Source organism: Equus caballus, chromosome 27 (assembly GCF_041296265.1).
Source record: "Equus caballus isolate H_3958 breed thoroughbred chromosome 27, TB-T2T, whole genome shotgun sequence".
Classification (NCBI taxonomy): domain Eukaryota; kingdom Metazoa; phylum Chordata; class Mammalia; order Perissodactyla; family Equidae; genus Equus; species Equus caballus.
Window position 1 is genome coordinate 21,227,109 of NC_091710.1, and position 21,412 is coordinate 21,248,520.

General features: G+C 50.4%; 1 protein-coding gene across 14 annotated transcripts in view; it reads left to right on the forward strand.

Annotated features, from left to right (window-relative positions):
* The window catches only part of ANK1 (ankyrin 1), a 207,559-nt gene that overhangs the window by 94,344 nt on the left and 91,803 nt on the right, over nt 1-21,412 (forward strand). For 12 of the 14 annotated variants that reach the window (XM_014736526.3, XM_070253376.1, XM_014736530.3 and 9 more), the window contains exon 2: nt 16,271-16,372. In XM_014736526.3, the coding sequence (XP_014592012.2) occupies nt 16,271-16,372 (102 nt within the window). Of the gene's footprint in view, nt 1-9,240; nt 9,735-16,270; nt 16,373-21,412 lie in introns of those variants that run through there. The other 2 variants (XM_014736528.3, XM_014736534.3) reach the window with 1 other exon arrangement.

Below are 21,412 nucleotides of genomic sequence, written 5' to 3' on the forward strand. Positions count from 1 at the left end.
TTAGAAACATCCAAACGAGTAACATACCTTAGGATTCACCCACGGGAGGTGGGGATTTTTCCAGATAAGCAGGACGGAGAGAAATCCAGATGTGGCCGATCATTTATAGCTTATTTCCTCACCTTTTTTATTTAAGTAATTAAAAAAGGGGCGATAGGGGGCCAGCCCCATGGCCGAGTGGTTAAGTTCACGTGCTCTGCTTTGGCAGCCCAGGGTTTTGCCAGTTCGGATCCTGGGCGCTGACCCGGCACCACTCATCAAGCCACGCTGAGGCGGCGTCCCACATGCCACAATTAGAAGGACCCACAACTAAAATATACAACTAGGTACCGGGGGGCTTTGGGGAGAAAAAGGAAAAATAAAATCTTTAAAAAAAAAAAAAGATACATCTTTAAAAAAAAAAGAGGGGGGTGATACAACTACTGTATGAAAAGATATCTGAACGGGAAGCCAGCCAGAATTCACAAGAAGATTAAATAGAAAGATAATGGTCTCTATTCAATGATTAAGAATAGTACAGTGAGCCCCGTGTGAAAGATTATGTGTGGCACCTGCTCTTGTCGCCTTGGTAGCACAGAGAAAATAGGACCCGGAAGTGGAAGGCAGATGCCAGGGTGTTTTTCGATGGTAGCTGCTAAGTGCCCTGTTGAAAGGAGCTTAAGAGGATCTTGAAGGAAAGAGCCTGTCTTCCTGTTGTCAAGTCGTGAGGAATGACAAGATTCAGGAGATGGTGGGTAGGCCGAGTAGCAGTTTAACTGGGTTTAGTTGCTTTGAAATGAGTTGGCTCCAGGAAGAGAGAGAAAATGTCTTCAGTCAGCATTTGGCCAGCAGGGTTTGCTCCTGACTACTGGGGCCCGCTCCTGACTACTGGGGCCCAAAGAAGGGGAAAGAAGCTGGTTCCACAGCAGAGGGTCCCCAGGGCTCCACAGTCTTGTCATCCCTCCTCAGGGTTGAGGACCCAGGGCAGCTGGGAAGGCTCAGCACCTGCTTCCCGGAACTTCTTCCACCTGGTCCAGAGGAGGTGTTACTGTTATAATTCTAGAAAATTCCACTGGAGTAAACTGGGATTAAAATCAACCTTATTGTTTCCAGACTCTCCATTTCTCCAAGCCCCTCAGAAAGGACAATCTCAGCTCAGCCATCCTCATTGAACCTTTATAGGATTTTGTTCATATAAAAAGGGCCCTAACATTTCTGTGTTGGGGTCTTTTCTGACTAAAGAGAATGGCCAAATTAATAAAGGGGCCCTGATTGCACTCAAACTTCCAAGGTCGAGAAATTCTTCCTGGAAAATATTGAATTTCACTTCTCTCACCTACCCTAAAAATACCTTAGGCTCATATAATCAAGCAAAAACCAGAGCCACTCCCTTCTCTCTGCTTCAGATAACACCCAAAGCATCGTACTACTCTTGGGGACTTTGGGCAAATTACTGAATGTTCTTGTGCCTTGGCTTTGTCCTCTGTAAAATGGAGATAAGACTAGTAGCTACCTCAAAGGGTGGTTGTGAGGATTCAATATGTCAATACCTGGTTCATAAATTTTAGCCAATGATATTTTCAGGTCCTTTCCCCTTCCTGCTCTTTCATCTGTATCTCATTGTCAGGACAGTGACATATTATGGGCCAGAGAGCATGGAAGGAGGCACACAACATGATCTTCCCAGGCCCCAGCTCCCACTGGATGTCCCCAGGCCATCTCCCTCAAGCTGGGAAAGCCTTGCTCCAGAGGCTGGACAACTTTAGGGGGAGACAGGCCCCTCTGGAATTCTTCGGGTAGGTCTCTATGTGGCTGGCGATGAGCCATCCTGGCTCTGTCCCTTCAGGGAGAATTGTCCAAATGAAGGAAAGGCCTGAGCAGATCCATTGGTCAACCATGCAGGGCTGTCTGAACTGACACTTGAGCATCCTTTAGAAATTCTGGAACCATGGAGTTCACTACCAATACTCAAGTCCATTTGGCAATTTGAAAGAAAGAAAAAAACGTTTTCCATATTAGCATGTCCAAGTGAGAAGTGAGTTTGATTTTGCACTTTCTCCAGTGTCTACATACTGCTCTTCTTCCTATAGCAGCAGGCTGCAAAGGAAAGTTTCCATGATGTGTGGAAGCACTGGGCATAGTTGAGTAAGTGGGACCATTCTGGCAGTGCATCTCACACATGTTTTCCAAAACGTGTGATTTCCGCCTTGAGTCTGGCCTCTGCAATCAGCAGTCAGGTAGTGTGTTCTGAAGTGTCAGTTCTGAATGTAGCCCGTGCGTCCCACAGTGGGGAAAATGAAGCATGACGATGTGACACGGGCCAGTGCCCTCCGTGATGGGGGAGGCGTTGAGAATTATATTTATGCACCTCATGGCCTCTCAACATCTTCTCACCCTCAGTAGAGAGATGTGAACTCTTGAAGAGCTGTCTGCCTCATTGCCTTGGTGGTGAGGAAGCGGGGAAGCGGTGTTGGGCCTGGACTGACAATTTAGTGCTAATGGAGAGTAGGGGGGGAAAGGCTGGGAGGTGCCGGCTGGGGTGCGGGATCCCTCCTGCAGCTCAGCCCAGGGCTTTGGGGTGGGCAGCACCTATAACTTCTCCCCCTGAGAAGCCACGGTGATTCCAAAACCGTTTCCACGAGGACTATAACAGCTTGTGGGAAATGAACAATTGGGTCAACCAGTCCCAAATATCTGATTTTTTTTCAGTGGTGTGACTCATTTTAAAACCTGAATTGATTGGATTTCTTCAGATTCCAATTCAGCTGACATTTATCAAGCCTCTGGTGTGTGGCCAGTACTTATGCCAACACTCACATATGTTGTTTTGACCCTGCCGGGTGGAAGGTCCCATTTGGTTGACTTGGGGAACAGACTCCTGTTCAACTCAAGAGAAGTATCGAGCGCTTCCTCTGTGCTGGGCATCAAGATTCCGAGATAAATGCCCGGGAGAGGATACCTCGTCTTGTCCTGACTTCCCTGCCCGGGTCGTGCTGGGAGGTCCCAGAACGGCTCAGCTTGTTCTCAAGGCATTCGGTTCTGCAGGAATCCCAGTTCTATTTCTTATCCAAAAAGAGAAATGGATATTGAAGCTAAAATTTGTTGTTGTACATAAAACATTCTGTTCTCTTCATCTGTTTATTTGATGAGAAACAGTGACATTTGGACGCCTGTTGCTTCTCACTATTGGGAAAATAATCCTGTTCCCTGCCGACTTGCCACTCAAATCCACTCCTCACCTTTCTCTCCAGCACAGGGACGGGATGTCTGGGGTGCTGGGCACAGAGACTACTGGGGAGCTCAGGCTTTGCTTGGCTCTTCCCATTGGCAAACTCTTGACTGTGGGCTCTGCAGTGATGGGGGGGTGTGGGGTGCGGGTTCCAGAGCATATCATTTGAAAATTGGAAGAGAGGGAGATGACAGATATATAAAAAAGCACATTGATTTTTCATACTGGGAGTGGGGATATAAAAAAAATTCTCGATACTGAAAATGGATCTGGAGGGCAAAGCTCTTTTCCAACTCAAGGGCTGGTGAGGTGTCAAATTCCACCGAGGTCTCATCAAAGAGTGGGCCTGCCACTAAAGAGGCCCCTTTGGAAGGACAGCCAATATGGTCCCATGAATGAGGGGAAGCCCCGCGTGTTTGTGAAGAGAAAATCCTAGATTCACCTCGCTCTCTCCCACCTCCCCACTGTGATCCCCGGGTTGATGTTGGCCCTCTCCAGAATCCATGTAGCACCTTTCTCACGGGTTTAAAAATAGACTCCAGGCCTGCCAACCCTCTTAAAAGGAACATAATAGAGATCAGTGCCAGCCCTGTGGGACCTGATACCCGGCTCTGATCACCTCCCTAAATAGACCCCACACTTGGGATCCCTTGCTTCAGAGAGGCGGGGCGCCCAGGGCTACCTAACTGGCCACTGGGAGCTCACCACACTAACTTAAACAGAAAAACAACCAAAACTCTTTCATCCTCTTCCTTTCTTCTCTCACCACTAAAAAGGTTAAGAAGAAATTACAAGGTCTGCAGGGAGTCAGACTGGATTTCTTAGCCCATTCAACATAACAGCTTTAGTGTATATTCTGTAGAGTTCCTTCCTGATTAATTGGGGAGGGGGCTAGCGCAGGAGGATGCAACAGTGCCTATATGAGGAATGGCATTTTCCCAGCAGCGAAGCTCCTGATGTATCCCCGGGGTGGTTGATGGCTGGCTCCTGGTGGCAAGGCGATAAACCAGCCTGTCTTTCTCAGTAAAGGGTGGAGTTCCTAGTACCCGCCCTTATCGGCCATGCTCAGACACAAGGAACAGAGAAACTCCCAGGTGGGTGAGGGGCAGAGCAGATAGAAGAACCGTCAAGAGCAAAGCTGTGCTTGTCAGCAGGCCACAACGCAGCCAGGGGCAGGAATGCTGCAAGAGGAGCTGTCAGACACAGGCTCCGAGCAGAGCTTCAGCTGTAGACGCAACTTGAGAATTGTTTCTTCACTGCAGAGAAAATGGAAATGGAGAAGGTGCATTCTAAGCCCAAGGGCTCTAGCTGCTACAGCAGAGCACTGGGGATTCTTGGATCCTGCTCTCAGCCGTGGATGTTTGACCTTGCATAAGCAGTCGCCCCTAATTTTCCAATGTAGAAGCAAGATCAGTAACACCCCATCCCTCTCGGGGGGAAGTTAACATTTGAGAAAAGCTTTAGTTGAGAAGAAGGAAGGGAGGGAAAGAGGAAGAAAGAGTATCATCTGTCGTTTATTGAGTACCTACTATGTGCCTGAAGTATGCAAGCATTTTTACATTATTCTCACAATACCTGGAGAGGTGGGTCAAGTTATTTTCATTTTACTGATGCGGAAACCAACGCTCAAAAAGTTATTTCCCTTATCAAAAGTTACACAGCTCCATGTAATGGACTTCTAACTTTGAGGATTTTAAGGCTTCCCAGAAAAACAATTAGTGCTATTGGTATTAGGTTAGTTGCGAGTCTGAGTTGATTGCAGAGGAGGATTACAACAGGAGGAGCCGGAGCGGCCGTCTGTCGCCCAGTTATCTGCAATGGGCGAGTTGTGGTCGTTGCCCAGGCATGAGGGGCCAGGAGGCTCTTCTCTGGAATCCCGGGTCTGCCTTCCATCTCAGCCCTGATGTTCCTTTAGAGAGCAGCCAGCTGTGTCCAGGCTGGCTGCCATCTGAAGCTGCCTGCTCCTCTTCCCCTAAAGCATTCTGGGGGCAGAGTCATCTGAGAATCCCACTCACCTGGGATTCTTTGCTTCAGGCTTTTGAGCAAAAAGAAGTGTCCTCCCAGTTTCTGGAAGAGCTAGAGATTTCCACACACTCCATCTTGGGGGCCCATAAACTGCCCCAGGCTCCCGCTCTATCCAGGGGTTTACATGTGTCCTGGTGAGTTGCCTCCCTTTCTTCTTGCCGCTGTTGGAGATCAGAATTGGCCCCCCCAAAATGTGGCTCTTTAGCTTGATTATTTTTAAGAACTCTGAAAGAAACCTTGACCTCCTCGACAACTGCCTAAAAGAATGTAAAATAGAAGGGCCTTCCCAGGAAGGAGCTAATACCTAGGATCACTGCAACGTCATGTAAAACGCATCTCTCAGGTCACGTTGTCTGTTGTTGGCCCATTTACATTTCCATCTCCGTGTAAACGGTCTTCTTCTCCCATGAAATCCCAAACGAGTACCCCCAACAGTCTCGGCTTTGTCTTTAGCTGAAGATGGTGTCTAAGATGAGAGCCTCCGTCATTTTGGTGAGTTGCTCAGTTTTCCTGAGTGTCTCGCATGTAGACATGTTATAAAGCTTTGTTTGATTTTCTCCTGTTATTCTGTCTCATGTCAATTCAATACGTAACCCGGCCAGAAGGACCCAGAGGGTAGAGGGAATGTCTTCCTCCCCTACACTGCACTGTCTCCTCCCGACAGAGCTTAACGAGGCCTAGAGGACAGACTCCACAGCAGAAGCCTCTAGCACTCGTTATGCCTGTCTGCTGAGGGAACTGCAGAGACAGTTGGTAAAATATTTAGTAAGATTGGAAAAAACCTGCAGATGCCATGAACCTGTGGCTAGAACAAGTGGCCTGGTGTCCTTCCCGAGAATGCCTAGTTTTTTCTTTAGCCCATCAGTTCCTTTCTGGTCCTTTGCTTTGGTTTTCCTGACTCTCACTAGCAGATCCCTGGGCACCTCAAACCTGCAGTAAAAAGTACAGCCTGAAGTATGAAAAAGATAGGAAACGGGCAAGGAGCAGGGTGACTGTTGTCTAAGGGAGTGGGGGTGATGGAGGGTTGAGGGGGGACTGCCAATTAATGGGGAAAAAAATAATGGCTTATTTTTCTGAATCCTTAAGAGCCCAAAGAGACCCTTACAAGTCATTTGTTTCTCCTGGGCTTCTATTTGCCTTATCAAATGGTGAGTTATCTTTCTGTTATCCTGAAGGATGCCCAGCAAAGATTCAGCCCTGTCTGCATGAGTTCTCTTAAGTCGCATCCCTTACAGCTGGAAAGTTCTTTCTGTAACCTAAACCTTCTCTACAGTAATTTAACACATGCCTAACAGTCTCCTTATGACTAGTAGACGTGGCGGGTACGTCATCCTCACGTGTAAGTCAGCCAGTGTTGATTTGGTACCACTGCCCAGCGCTGTGCTCGCCACACAGGGTTCCGAGCGGGAAAAGCCAGGGAGAGAGACTGGGAGTACAGAACACGCGAACTAGGCCGTCTCTGCCTGTGAGAAGCTTATCCCTGAGGCATGCCGACCGGGCGACCGCACCTGGGACAGGGCGCCAAATAGTGCGTCCCACTCGGGGTTCCAGGCTCTAGTGCTGGAGCTGTTTCCATCTGAATGGCTACATCCTCCAGCCTTCTCCTCTTGAGTTTCCAGCGTCTCAGCTCCTTTAACCTCAGCCCTTACTGAGCAACATATCTGTAGTTGTTTCTTGCTTCTCTTCTTGGGCCCTGCCTGACTCTGCGTATCTAAGTTGCAAAGCCTCAATCGTAATGAGGTCATGGCTATCATCAAGAATTCTAGGCAGTTTTGAGTACTCAAGTCCTCTGATAATACCTCAGCATCTTTCTCATTACTCTCACAGTACTATGGGTTGCATTTGGCTTCTGGTCTACTTGACTAGCTCATTTTTTTTCATTGTGATTCTGTATAACCCATAGCATTGTGTGGTATAAAGAACACTGGGCTTAGGAGTTATGATACCCTGGTACCAAAATTGGACTGGAAATTTTTTATTTAACTTCGAACACTTCACTTTATTCCAAGAACTCAGTTTATCTCACCTTTAAAGTAGATATTCTATATATAAAGAACCATCAAGACTCAATAATAAGAAAACAAACGACCCAATTTAAAAAATGGGCAAAAGATTTGAATAGATACCTCACCAAAGAAGATATGTGGATGGCAAGTAAGCCCCTGAAAAGATGTTTAACATGATATTATTAGGGAAATGTTCATTGAAACCACAGTGAACTACTACCACACATCTACTAGAATGTCTAAATTAAGGCTGACCATACCAAGTGTTGGCAAGGATGTGGACCAACTGGAGAGATTACAAAGGGGCAGGAGGAAACTTTTGGAGGTGATTTTGGAGATTCATTATCTTGATTGTAGTGATGGTTTTATGGGGGTTTATATATATATAAACAAGCAATGTTTATATATATATGTATATACACACATATATATAACATCATATATATATAAACTTATCAAATTGTACCTTTTAAATATCCAGTTTATAGTATATCAGTTCTACTTCAATGCAGCTGTTAAAAAATATTCTGTTTTTCAGTTCAGTGTGCAAGTCAATCAGTACCAGTGTTTTTGAAAGTATAATCCCTATTATTCATCTCCCATTTGAGTAGGGCATTTTCTCTCTCTAAATATTAATGTTGGAACAGTGCTTTAGAATCCCTTGAGATATTCCACTGGGCTATGATCAGGGCTGTTCCAGTAAACATAATTTATTAATTGACACTCTCTATGTAGAGGATTTTAGCAAACCTGAGGGGCAGTAAGAGGCATGGGGCAAGAGACACGTAGAGTGAGCAGTGTTTTAAAAATGCGTGCGTTGGACAGAGGGGCCACAGTGCCTTCTGCCCCATGGTGCAGTGTGTGGGCGTTTTCCAGCTGCCCACCTTTCAGAGGTTGCCTGTCCCGAAGTTTGTCCTCTGCTGATGTTGAGGGTCTCCGGCCTGGAGATGCTGTTGTCTTCAACTACCAGTTTTTTCACCCACACGGGAAGGAGTTAGTTGCATTATACACTTCAGATCACTCTTTTTTGGTGACATCCTGACATTCTCTCTTCATCTTTATTCATCCCACTTAATTGGGACTTTCCCCTAATTGTCAAATGGCTTTGACGAGCACCTGACTTGAAAAACACTCTGAGAGTTTTTCCTAACCTCGGGGCATGCTCCACATCCTCGCTTCCTGGCCCCGAGCATACTTTCATTAGGAATCTTGCCAGTGCTGTTAATGGAAGGGCTTTGGGTCAGTTGGACCCTCCGTTTATAGTGGTGACCTTGGTCCTGATTCTTAAGCTCTCTGGGCTCAGTTTGGGGTCTATACAACTGTAATAGCACTGTCTACCTTGGGGGGGGGGCGGGCAGTGAGGATTAAATGAGGTAATGTAGTATGTCCATCATCTGAGAGGTACTCAATGCATTAATTCCTCACCAACACACAGCTCAGCTATACCCATGAGTCAGGGCAGGAGGGGCAGGAAAAGAGCATCTGGTGTTGTGTCTAGACTATTTGAAGAGAGCATGAAGCTGGGCTCATGATACAAAACATCCATGCTTTGAACAAGCAACATCACCAGGGGCCCAGTGACCTGGCATTGCTTTTGCTCACCATTTCTCATCACCGTGCTGAGTTTGCTCTTAACAATCCCTGGTGTTACCCCCAAGACTTGGCCAGCCCCCAACACGCTTTTGACATCTGCCCCTGAGATGACCTCACGAAAGGGTGAGGATGATCGCAGAGCAGAAACCTGGGAGCTTACTCCCACCGTGGGTGCGAATTCATTAACACCGTCAGACTGGAGGGATAAGGGAGTAACAAATCTGTGTGCTGCCTCACAGCTTCGTTTCCGTCGCGGCTCTCCAGCAGAAGCTGGAAGAGGCTGATGAGCTGGTATCTCAGGACACGATGGAAGAGCTCAAAACATGCAAATTCGTTGTGGGGCATAAATAGACTCTGCTGAGCTCACCCTGGCCGGCTCTGCAGGCTCCGGGGCCCATTCACTAGGGCAGTCGGGGTAGCTGGAGGCAGGGCAGGAGCGCCATGCAGCTTGGAGCTCCTCACCTCCATTGGACGTGTGTGCCTCCCTTCTGCAGCGGCAGGACGCTCGCTCCCTGCCCGGCCGGCCACACCTGCAGCTCGGGCTGCACCCCCGCCCGCACCCTCCACGCGCCCCCTCCGCCGGGCTTGGCAGCAGTGCTTTCTCTCCGGAGATCGCCTTGCATTAACTTTCCCATCTGACACAATAATGGAGAGAAAATGAAGAGATCCCATTAGCGGCTGGCTGGCTGGCAGGCTGGCTGGAGGGCGGGCGAGCGCAGGGTCCGGGCGCCGGAGCCGAGCGCAGGGAGCCTGTATTTTTAGCCAGATGCCGTGTAACTCGCTGGCGCTCCCCGCGCAGCCGAGCGGATAACGGGGGAGGGGGAGAGGGAGCCGGGCTCGGATTTCAGCGCGGGCGCCCGACGATGGCAGCGAGACAGGGCAGGTCCGGTCCAGACCCTGCGGTGAGTGGACGACTGCTCGCGGCCGCTCGGCGGGGCGCTGGGCGCGCGCCGGGCCTCCGTGCGGGGTCGGGGCCGCGGCGCCCTGGCTGCGGGCTGCGGTGCCCGCGGGCTCGGCGGCGCCAACTTTCCCGGGCGGGTGCGGGGACACGCGCCCGCGGCCCTTCTGCTGCCTCACGCCGGGCGCCGAGGCTTCTAGCAGGATCCAGAGGAAAATTCCTTTGGCCTGGAGGCTGCCGGCGCGAAGGGGCTGGTGCCGGGAGGCGGCAGGCCAGTGGCCAGCGGGGAGGCGGCACACGCGGGAGCGCGGAGGTGCCCCGAGGGGAGCCGGGCGCGCGGGGCCCTGGCCGAGGCCGCGTCCCCCGCACCCCGGGAGGAGAGTCCCGCCGAGTGGATTCGGCTGTGGGGGGCGCCCGGCTGCCTCTCGCGGGGATACCGCCTTGGCCTTGGCCAGTGAAGGGGCAGCCTCGCTTGATCCCTAAACCTCAGAGAGACGAGCGCGCGGAGGTCCATAGGTAGCTGGAAATGAATGGAAAGAGGGGAGGGTAGACCAGCTGTGAGCCAGGACGCCTGTGCTTTCCCTGGACTTTATCATCCTCACAGCCCCGCAGTGAGCTGTGTATTATCCCCATTTTAACAATGGGGAAGTTGAGGTTTGGGAACAAGTAGGAGGCACAGCATCAAGTGGCAGAGCAGGGCTTCACTCCAGGTCTTCCCAACGTCAGGGTCCACTCTCGCTTCACACATCGCTGCATCGCGCAGCCTCTAAGGCTGTTGCAGGAAGAGCGCAAGGAACAGAGTTTTTCCCAAGGCCGCTCGGTTGTGTTGGGAGATTATAAGGGGACCCAGGACTCCTGCTCACACATCGTTTCCTCATCCTTGTTTAATTTGTTCATTTTATCTTTGCCAATGGTAATCCGATTGTGGCGCCTGGAGACAGCTTGTAAAGCTTTAATAGCACAACTTTCCGGGAAGAAAAATGAAAGAAACTAAGTGGAAACACACAGTGTGGCCCAGGGTTCACTTCCGTGTCCCTGTGGTCAATGGGATAAAGGCAGGGGCCACAGCGGTGTGTGTGCTGGCTGGAGCTGATGTTCTTTCTGTGGGCCTCCCGGGGGGCTGGAGGAATACCCAGGTGCTGAGTTTGAAGGAACTCTGGATGTGGAGGGCAGCCCCTAGACAAGCAGACAGCTCCACATCCAGAAGGCGCCTGCTGTACGCCGTCTTGTGGATGTGCTGCCCCAGCGGCTGGAAAGGATCTGGAGTCTCTTCCTGGGAATTCTGACAATGGCTTTGTGAGAGAAACCACATTCTGGACACTAAGACCCCTTGGGAAACAGAGATTATCTCCTCGCTGTTTACAGAAATTGGCGATAGCTCAGTTTCCATTTATCCTTTTAGATATGAATTTTGCACTCAAAGACCTTGAGAAGTAATTCATGATTGGTCCTGGGGAGAACTTAGGCCAACTCAAGCCCCGGAGAAGATGTGAAGAGGCCCTGGGGTTCCCTTCCCAGGCCTAAATCTAAACTTTGCCTGGCCTCTGGTGTTTCTGCAGCCTTCACTGCTCCTGTGTTACCGGCATGCTGACATTTAGCAGCCAGCTTCCGGCCTCTCCTCCCAGGACACTGGAGCCCCCTCGGCGACTTATCTCTTGCTATATTCGTATCACCTACTCAGGAAGTGCCGGTTTAATAATAGTCTGGGTGTCTCAGGTAACCAAGGGTTCACCTCCGTTTCCCAAGAAGCCCTGAGGAGAACTTGGGACCCAGGAGGAATTCCATTCCCTTCCTTTCCCTCCACCAGCTTCCTCCTAAACTGAGGGCTGAAGGGGGCACAGCCTCTGAGCGCAGACGGAAGGCTCTCTCCAGCCAGGGCTGAACTTGAGAGGAATCTTATGGGCACTAGCAAACGATTGGCCCATGAGGCAGTATAGCACAGGGGTTAGAGAAAGACCCTGGAGGTAGGCTACTTAGATTCAAATCTTGGCCAAGCCATGTATTAGCTGTGTGACTTTGGACAAGTTATTTAACTTCTCTGTGATTCATTGACCTCGTCTGTGCAATAGAAGTACCTGCTTCATGGGATTACTGGGAGGAGCAAATGAATTAATTCATGTAGAGTACTTAAAACACAGTGAGAGCTTTGTAAAGGTAAATATTTTGTTATCAAAGAAAATTTAGGAACATTACATAGATTAACCGAAGGGATGTGGGCAAGGGACACAACAAAATGGGTATACCCCCTCCTCCCCTCAGTGCAGGCACGAGCGATTTTCTCACGGGTAAAATTCGATCGAAACTCAGCTCGAGAGGAGGAAGGGGCGAAGACGCAAGGAGGCAGCCTTGGTGAGGTGCTCTGAGGGGGTGTCCGTTCCTTGCTGGTGATGCAGGGTTGGGCCATTGTGGACTGATTTTTCTTGACACGTGAGCAGCCTCCTTTAGCTCCTCTAGTCTCCTCCCACAGGGAGGCCTCTCTGAGGCTGCCTCCAGTATCGAGAGGGCCAGGGACTCTGCTCCAATTTAACAGAGCCCAGAGCTATCCAGTTAGTGTTTGTCATTATTGTTGTTGTTGTTCTGGTTAGTATTTACTCAGGTGGGTATTCTAAGTGGAACGTACTAGATTCTTTTGACTTTCTTTCTGTCCTGTTGGGTTACACAGATGGTTCCTAGATGCACCAGGAAATTGCACCTAGGACAGGTCATTGGACTGGAGGTAACTGATTAGATAGATGGGCAGGATGGGCTGGGAAGAACGAGATGCTAAGAATGGGTCTCACGTTCCAATGAGGGCCGTTGCTGTGTGGCTTAACCAATCCCTGGCACCCAGGAGGTGCTCAGTGAATGCATGTGGAGTGAATCAATGGGCGCCTGCATGCATGCACACATGCCCCTTTATCCCCCAGTTGCTTTGTTTTACCAATCACGAGGGCAGAGACCTCTATTCTGATTTTTTATTCTCTCTCTTTGCCCAGCAGGATCCAGGACTTGAAATAGGACCTCAGTAAATAGACTGTAGAGTTAAACTGAGTGATGCACAGTGGGAGTGACACCATGCTCTCTCACTCACCTGTCAGATACTCTGAGGATCCTGCTCATGTCCTGACAACCCAGGGCCTAGAGGAGACCAAAAGGAAATGAAATGCCTTAGCAATTGAACTTCACCTCTAACTGTCTAGGTGACCTTAGCCAGTCACTGTATTTTCACCATCAGTTTTATCATCAGCGAAAGGAGGAACTGGGCTAGATGGCCCCTTTCTGGAGGTCTGTTTTGGCCCTAACACAGCGCTCAGGGTCAGAGCCACGCCCCGCCCGGCACCCTTTCTCTGCCGTGGGGTAACTGTTCGATTGGCAAAGGCATGAGGCCCCTCCCAGCCCCTACAATCTGTCAGGGCTGTGTGGACGCCCTCAGGTGTGAAATTGCTGAGAATGCGCCTCGGGGTCAAGGGAAGTGGAAAGGCACTGGCGTTAGTCAGGGGGGCCTGGGCCGAATCCCTGAGTGTTGACTAACCAACTAGCTGCAGAACTCGGGGAAACCTCAGTTCGTCACCTCTAAAATGTGGACAATTACACCTGCCTCAGCGGTTGTGACCAGCATGAAAAGATATCGTGTCCGTAATACACTGCCCAGTGACTGGTATTAGTAGTATAATTTCATTGATGTTATACAAACTGCAGAAATTAGTTAGCCTTCCTCAGCTTAGTCTACACGGGGCTTCCCTCGCCCTCTATTTATCTGCTTGTCTGTCTGTCATAAATATTCTCCTTCACTTCCTAGGTCCAGTCCTTTCAACAGTCAAACAGTGTCACTGGTTGATGTTGCACCTATTTTTACCCACCATTCTCAGGTTTTCCTCCCAAATCCTATGACTGTGCTGCAGAAGATAGTTTGGGTAGGTAAGAGATATACCTCTCTCTCATTCTTGGAGAATAATGTAGTATTTTTCCTAATAAAGTGGCCCCTCCTTATCCATGGTTTGGCTTCCCGTGGTTTCAGTTACCTGCAGTCAACCACAGCCTGAAAATGTTAAATGGAAAATTCCAGAAATAAACAAGTCATGTTTTAAATTGCCCACCTTCTGAGTAGTGTGCTGAAATCTCGCCCCGTCCCAGGCCATCCTGCCTGGGACGCTCCGTCACAGCGCCTCCGTCACTCCATCTCGTCACGTAGGCATTGAATCATCTCACAGCGTCCCAAGAGGATGGGCGAGGACAGTACAATGGGATATTGTGAGAGAGAGAGACCACACTCACATCACTTTTATTACAGTAGATTGTTATAATTGTTCTATTTTGCTAGTAGTTATTGTTGTTAACTCTTACTGCGCCTAATTTATCAATTAAACTTTATCGTAGACATGGATGTACAGGAAAAAATGTAGCATACATAGGGCTCAGCGCTATCTGCGGTGTCAGGCATCCAGTGGGGGTCTTGGAAGCATCCCCGGCAGGTAGAAGGGACTACTGCCATTGGATCCAGACAGACTTTCTGCATCAGCAGGCACAAACAGACATTTCTCAGAGGGACTACACTTTAAGTCTGATTTCTCTGGGAGTCCAGCTTATGGGGAACCGACAGATTGATCCTCATTTCTGAGATACTCCCTCTAGCACAGACTCTTTGCCGAGGAACCTGGTGACATCCAGGGCCTGTGCTGGAAGCCAAGGGAAGTCTTGGCCTAGCAGACACTTCATGCTCTGAGATAGATGGAAGGTTTGGTCCCTGCCCCAAGAAGAGAACAACTTGGCTGGGGCGACAAACTTGCATAAATCAAATAACTTGACAAAGATGTATTTAAAATGCATTTAAAAAATCAAGCTCCTGTTCCTAGATTTAAAGATGGTAAATACTGGGTATCCAAGGACAGCATCTTAGAGGAGGTAGGAGCTGAGCAGACCTCGAAGAAAGGCGAGGTGAGAATTAGCAAATGATAGTGGCAGAAGGGTGCAGGATCCTGGGAATAGTCAGTGTGGGCCTGCAGGCAGACAGAGTGTGGGACTGCCACGGGGGACAAGGGAGGGAGGAGGAAGGGGCCCTCCTGCCACGTTGGGGGCAGAGATCCATGTGTGTGTGTTTGCTGTGAACAGGCAGATGCAGAGCTTGGGTCTGAGCTTCTCTAGCAGGGGGCCTGTGTGGGCCTGTGGGGCGTAGGGGAGGGCTGGCGGGACCGCAGGATTTTAGGGAGATCACCAAGGCAGACTGGAGTGGGGCTGGCTGGGAGGAGAGAAAGGAACTGGCTCTCCCAGTGCATCACTGGAGGCCTGAAGTGGTGGCGGCGGAGGGACAGGGCAGAACTCAGAGCGAAGGGCTGGACCACGGTGAAGGTGGTGTGGGTGAGGCTGGAGAAGCTTTTCTGCCTGGGATTAACTGTTAATTGGCAAAGGCATGCAGCCCCGCTTTGAGGGAGGATGAGGATTTAATTGGAGGATACTGTTTGGGATTGTTGGCGTTGGAGTCTTCTGCGTTTAGGGATGGTCATCATTAGCATATGTATTAGTTCCCTGTCACTGCTGTAACAAGTTACCACAAACTTGGTGACTTAACCAACTCAGCTGGGCGCAGGGGTGCTGCTCTGAGCCAGCTCACCTCGTTCCTACCACACTCGCCTGCGTTCGTAGACTTTGCCTGCATTCATAGGCTTTATTTTATTGTCCAGCTCTCCCTCTCTCTGGCTGTCATTCATCTTTAATACACACAAGTGTTCCTGTGGCAGGGTCTTGAAATGCAGGGTGTAGGTGGCTGAGCAACAATTACCAAGTTATTCAGGAAGGTGCCTCACAGGGGCACCTGTGACATAAGGCTCACGTTAAGCTGGCAATGGAGCAGGGAAGTTAAGCTCACGGATTTCAGAGCCAGGAGGCCTGAGTTTGAGTCCTGGCTGTGCCTCCTACCTGCTGTGTGACCCTGCACAAATCACTTCAGCTCTCTGTGCCTCAGTTCCCTCATCTGTAAAATGGGGACCACCATAGTACTTACCTCTTTGGTTTTTTTTAAAAAATGAGGATTAAATGCGTATCTGTGTGTGTGTGTAAGTATTTATTGCATGTAAAGTGTTGATAATGGTTCTTAGCACATAGTAAGTGGTATGTGCTGTTTACTTAAAAAACAAAACTACAAATCAGCTCCAAAGGGCCTGTGTGTGGTGCCTGTGGCGCCTGCATCCGTGGCTCCTGGGGCCAGGCCCGTGAGACTCAGCCTCCTCAGTAAGGAGGCAGTGGGCCCTTGGACACGTGGAAGCAGTAAGACACCAGGCCGTGCTGAGCATTCACTTCTCAATGGGGTCCCTCTTCATGGGGTCCTACCCAAGCATACTTGCTCATAAAAGTACCAAAAGGATGGGGAGCTGGGCTGGAAAGCAGCCTCCTCACATTATGGATCGGCCAGGGGCTCTAGGCCCCCACCACACCCGCGAGCCGTAACAGGAGGGCGCAGTGGCTGCCGCCGTGACCTCGCCCCTTTTCGTGGCCCTAGGCTTGGATGGGACCGTGAGTTGTTACCACACAGAACACCCTGACACAGCCTGCTCTTTCTCCTCACAGGCCGACGCTGCTACCAGCTTTCTAAGGGCAGCAAGATCAGGTAACTTGGACAAAGCTTTGGATCACCTGCGGAATGGGGTAGACATTAACACCTGTAACCAGGTAAGTGTGATGGGGACAGGCCTGTGGTCTCAGAAGAGCGGCTGTTGCCCGCTGCCATTTCCTGAGAGCTTTGCTTCACCTCTATGAACCTTTTCCCGGTGGCCTCAAAAATCCCCCAGGGCTCCTGCCTGCTGAAGGCCCTAACCTTGGTGTTCACATACTGCCGCGATCCGGGGCCCCACAGAGAAGGGCCGATGTCTGAACAGTGTGGGTCGGCCCGGGCTCTGTCTCCTGAGGACTCTTCCCTTAGAAGCTGCCGTTGGTCCCTGCTGTGGTCTTAGAATATGTGGCCTTTGAAAGTGGGCAGGAGGAAGGGCCTTTGAAGGATGTCGTGTCAGTGGTGACATTAAATCTCCTTTGTCCCCCAGCAGCCTTTGTGGGTTCTCTGCTGGGCTGAGGAGGAAATAGCGATGAGGACTCACTCTGTCAGGGTGTGGACGAAGGCGAGTCTGGCTCAGGCTGAGAACCAATGTGGCTTAAACAGCTTCACCGAGGTTCCAGGTGCTAAGCGACAGGGGCTTGGTTCAGGAGGGGCTGGTCAGGAAACTTAAAGTGTTCAGGATGGAGTGGAGGGCAGAGCCAGATTTGAGGCCAAAGATCTAGGAATTGACTGAATAGAGAGGAAATCCTCCCTAGAAAGAGAACAGGGTGCAGCTGAGACTTGTGCATTCAATGACTTTTGTTTTGTTTTGGTTTGTTTGTGCGTCTTTGCCGGCCAATTAAGGTGTTCAGTCACACATGCTAATTCAGTTTCGAATTGTGACCTTTTCTTAATCATCTTAACCATTAAAAAATGTTTCCTCTTTTTTGGGGGGCGAAGATTAGCCCTGAACTAATATCTGCCGCCAATTCTCCTCTTTTTGCTGAGGAAGACTGGCCCTGAGCTAACATCCATGCCCATCTTCCTCTACTTTATATGTGGGACGCCTACCATAGCATGGCTTGCCAAGTGGTGTGTAGGTCTGCACCTGGGATCCGAACCGGCGAACTGGCGAACCCTGGGCCACCGAAGTGGAACGTGCGAACTTAACTGTTGCACCACCAGACCGGCCCCCAAAAATGTTTTTAATTGCAGTGAAATGCACATAACATAGAATTTGCCGTCTTAACCGTTTTTAAGTGTACAGTTCCGTGGCATTAAGTACGTTCATGTTGTGGTGCAGCCATCCCCACCATCCGTCCTCAGAACTCTTTTCATCTTGCAAAACTGGAGCTCTGCACCCATGAGGCACTGACTCCCCGCTCCCCCTCCCCCAGCCCCTGGCAACCATGCTCCTTTCTGTCTCTGTGAATGTGACTCCTCTAGGGACCTCATGTAAGTGGAATCATACAGTGTTTGTCCTTCTGTGACTGGCTTATTCACCCAGTGTAGTGTCCTCCAGCTTCCTCCACGTTGTAGTGGACCGGATGACTTTTACCAGCCAGCAGGGGCAAATTCCTGGAATGCAGGTTGACTTTTCTACCACTCTCTGGCCCCTTGCCCCCTCAGTCTCTCCTCTCTGTAACAACCCCCCCCCCCCCCCCCCCCGGCCACTTGAGTAACAAAACTGGGTGAGGCGAGCAAGCTCTCCTCCTCTTACACCCCTGCACCCAAATTTACCAACACACATGTCCGCAGACTTAAGGATGTTTGTGGTGATTCTAACCAAACATACAGAGCTAAAGATTGGCCTTTGATAGCAGACTGAGACCCGGAACCCATTTCTTTCTTGGGAAGAGGCAGTAGGAGCAAAGTATGGGGGCAGAGTGAGTCCTGGGATCAGAGTGGCTCAGGAGGGGGCTCAGGGATGGTTTCAACGCCAGCCCTCAGCCAGCCCTCAGCAACGGCTGTAGGAGCTGTGGTCCTGTTGTCCCCGGCCGGCAGGAGGGGCCGCGTCCCTGGGCAGAGAGATGCGGTCCGAGGCAGCGGCAGCGCCGAGGAGGCCCCTCCGAAGGGCCGCTCCGGTTAAGGAGCGCGTGCCCTCAGAGGCCCTCCAGGGCGAAAATGCCAGCTCGGGAAGGAGTCCACTTAGCAGAAATGGGGACAACTGCACCTTCTTAAGCCTTGAGCCGGGGCTGCTTTTTCGGTGTGAAATTGAAAGATTCTGATGACCCCCAGGGAATGGCTTTGTCCTGATTGCTCTCCCGTTGGTGAGGCCCTGGGTAAGCGGCTCGTCCCTCTGCCTCCTTTCCTCGGAGCACCTCCCCGTTCCTCTCGCGCTCAAGGAGCAGCGGGCACCAGGGGGGATCTGCACTTTATTGACATCGTTTCCGGTGTCAATCTCAGTGCGGGTGACAGGAAGGCTCCAACCTCAGGCTGGAGACTGCTGTCCTGGCCACGGCCTGCCTCTTTGTTTCAAAAGGAACCTGCTGCCAGCCAGGAAATGGATGTCAGAGGGGAGTAGAAGGGGGATTCGCCACGGCGGAAGCCTCTCGCTGCCGGTTTCTCCCCTCAGCTCCTCCGCCCGTCTGGGCGCTGTTGGTCTGCGCCTTGTGCTCCGGGGCTGCCCAGGGGTGGGGCGCTGCCGGCCTCATTCTGGTTTCTAGGGCGGCTCGGCCTCTGCTCTGGAGTGGAGAGCCTGGTAATGGGGGACTCCAGTAGCTGAACTTCGCCCTCAATAAACACATTAGCGCGCCCATCGGGACAATGCTGCTGCTCTCCGCTGGTCACAGAGCCGGCCTCGTAATGGGACTGCAGCTTTCTTCTCTTTAAAACATGCCTTCGTTGCTCTGAGAGGATAAAAACAGGCTCTTGTCCTGGGGTCAGGGCTTGAGAGTGTGCTTTTGCTTGAATCCTTCGAGCTGGTGGCCAGTGAGAGCGGTAAGACAGCAAATCCCGATCCTTATGTAAGTAACACACTTTCAAATAGCATGTTTTGTGGAAAGAATGCGTACTGCTTGCCGTAATAGGAAGTAATTACTCTAAGCAGTGTGAAAAGAGGAACTCTGAGCTTACATAAGAGACATCTGAAAATTCAGGGCAGTTTCCTCATTGCATAGACTGTCTACTAATGTTTGTCATCATCTCATTATTATACTTTTAGAGAAGAACAAATTCATACATAAGGACACACATATACTCATGCATGCACTTGTATCTCTATACGAAGGCCTGATCCTCTTGTTTATTCAATCAGTGTTCCAGCTTTAGACCCATGTAGCCAAGGGCCTCTCTGCACACGTACGTGGACTGCAAGGCTTTAGGGATTAAGAGTAAAAAAGAAAGTCCTAGTCCTCATCCTCTCTGAGCTGTAGTCTACTGGTAGTGAGAACTATGTCAAATGATCACATAAATAGATATGCAAACCAAACTCTGTTAGGAACTGTGAAGGAAAGGCATAGGATTATGTGAGAATATATAAGAGAGGCTTGACCTAGAGTTGGAGGTCGAGAAGGCTACCATGAGGAAGAGATAGTTAAGCTAAGGGATGAGTATGGTTAATGAGCTGAAGGAAAGGGAGAACATTCCAGTGGTGGGGAACAGCCTGTGCAAAGTCCCTGAGGCAGAGAAGAGCACAGAAAGTTTATGGAAGGCCAGAGTGGCTGCAGGGCAGAGAGCAGGAGGGACCAGGTGAGGCTGGAGAGGTGAAGTTGGGAGCACGCTGGACCTTATAGGCAGGAGCAATAGTCACAATGGTCAACAACTAGGACAGTGCGCCCCAGGGCTGGAGCAGTGCAGTGTGTATGCATGCACTTGTGTGTGCATTGTGTGCGTGGGGGTGTGTTTGCCTGCTGCGCCACGTGTTAACCCTACAGTTGCTGACTGAGGGGAAGGATCTGGGGGAGGGGACAGAGTGGCCAGAGCAGCAGGGGTGCTGAGGCAGTGGCTGTTGACAGAGAAGAATGGAGGTGTTTCAGCACTTAACAAGCTGGACAGCTGTGTCGCCGTGTTCTGGTGGAATATCCCCCTGCTTGCTGAAGGCGGGTTAAGGATTCTGACCTTTATCCTAAGAGCAGAGGGAAGCGAACCACAGATCCAAGCATGTGATTGGCGGTGTGCTTTACAGGGTCACACTGGCTACTGTGTGGAAGATAGATGGAAGGGCCCGGGGTGGATTGGGGAAGCCAGTCAGAGACTATTTCAGTAGTCCAGGAGAGAAATGTCAGTAGCTTGGAGAAGGGTCATGGCTATGGAGATGGAACAAAGTGAACAGGCATGGGTGATGCATTGGAGGTGGGAGGGCAGGGAAGGAGGCTCCAAGAATGACCCTCAAGTGTCTGGGTTATGCAGGGGGTGGAGGGTGGCACTATTCACTGAGACCAGGAACGCTGGGAGTGGACTTAGTGTGTGGAAATGGGGTGAGGAGGCCGGAACAGGGCTGTGTGAGTCCTTGAGGAATCTGAGTGAAGATACATAGTAAGCAATTGGATATTTGAGCCTGGAACTCAGATAAGAGGTCCAACCCAAAGATAGATATTTGGAAGTCATTCAGCATTCGAGGAAGTCAAATGCTGGCGTCGGCTGATGAAAACTGGGATGAGAGGCATGTTGAATATAATCCCACCAGAGTCTTTGTGGGGGTCAGTCCACATTCTTTATTAAACACCTACTTGGTGCCAGGTACTATTCTAGGCACTGAACAAGACAGACAAAATAGACGAAGTTTGTGCTCTGGTGACATTTATACGCAAGTAAAGAAGACAGACAATAACCAAGAAAATGAACAAACATGTCATGTCAGCTACTGAGAAGTACCATGGAGGAGAAAGGTGTTTTAGGTGGGGCAGTTAAGGAAGGCCTCTTTAAGGGTTGACTTTTGAGCCCTGGCCGTGGTGGTCTCAGCACACAGGACCCAAAGGAACATAGGGGCCAGGGGCCCTTTACTCAGCCTGGCACGGTGTCATTCTTGCCACTGCAGCAGCCACATGGCGATGGGCTGGTTGGTTCATGTGTCAGCTCAAAAGCCATCATGAAGACACAGTGATGCCCAGAGCCTGGGGTGGTCTCTCCTACAGTTGATCAGTCCTCTCTTGCAGCTCAGTCGTGTCTACCATATAGCATGGTAACGTTGATCGAGTCTTATCTGTCCTAGTAGATGCTAAGTCACCTGGGGGCGAAGT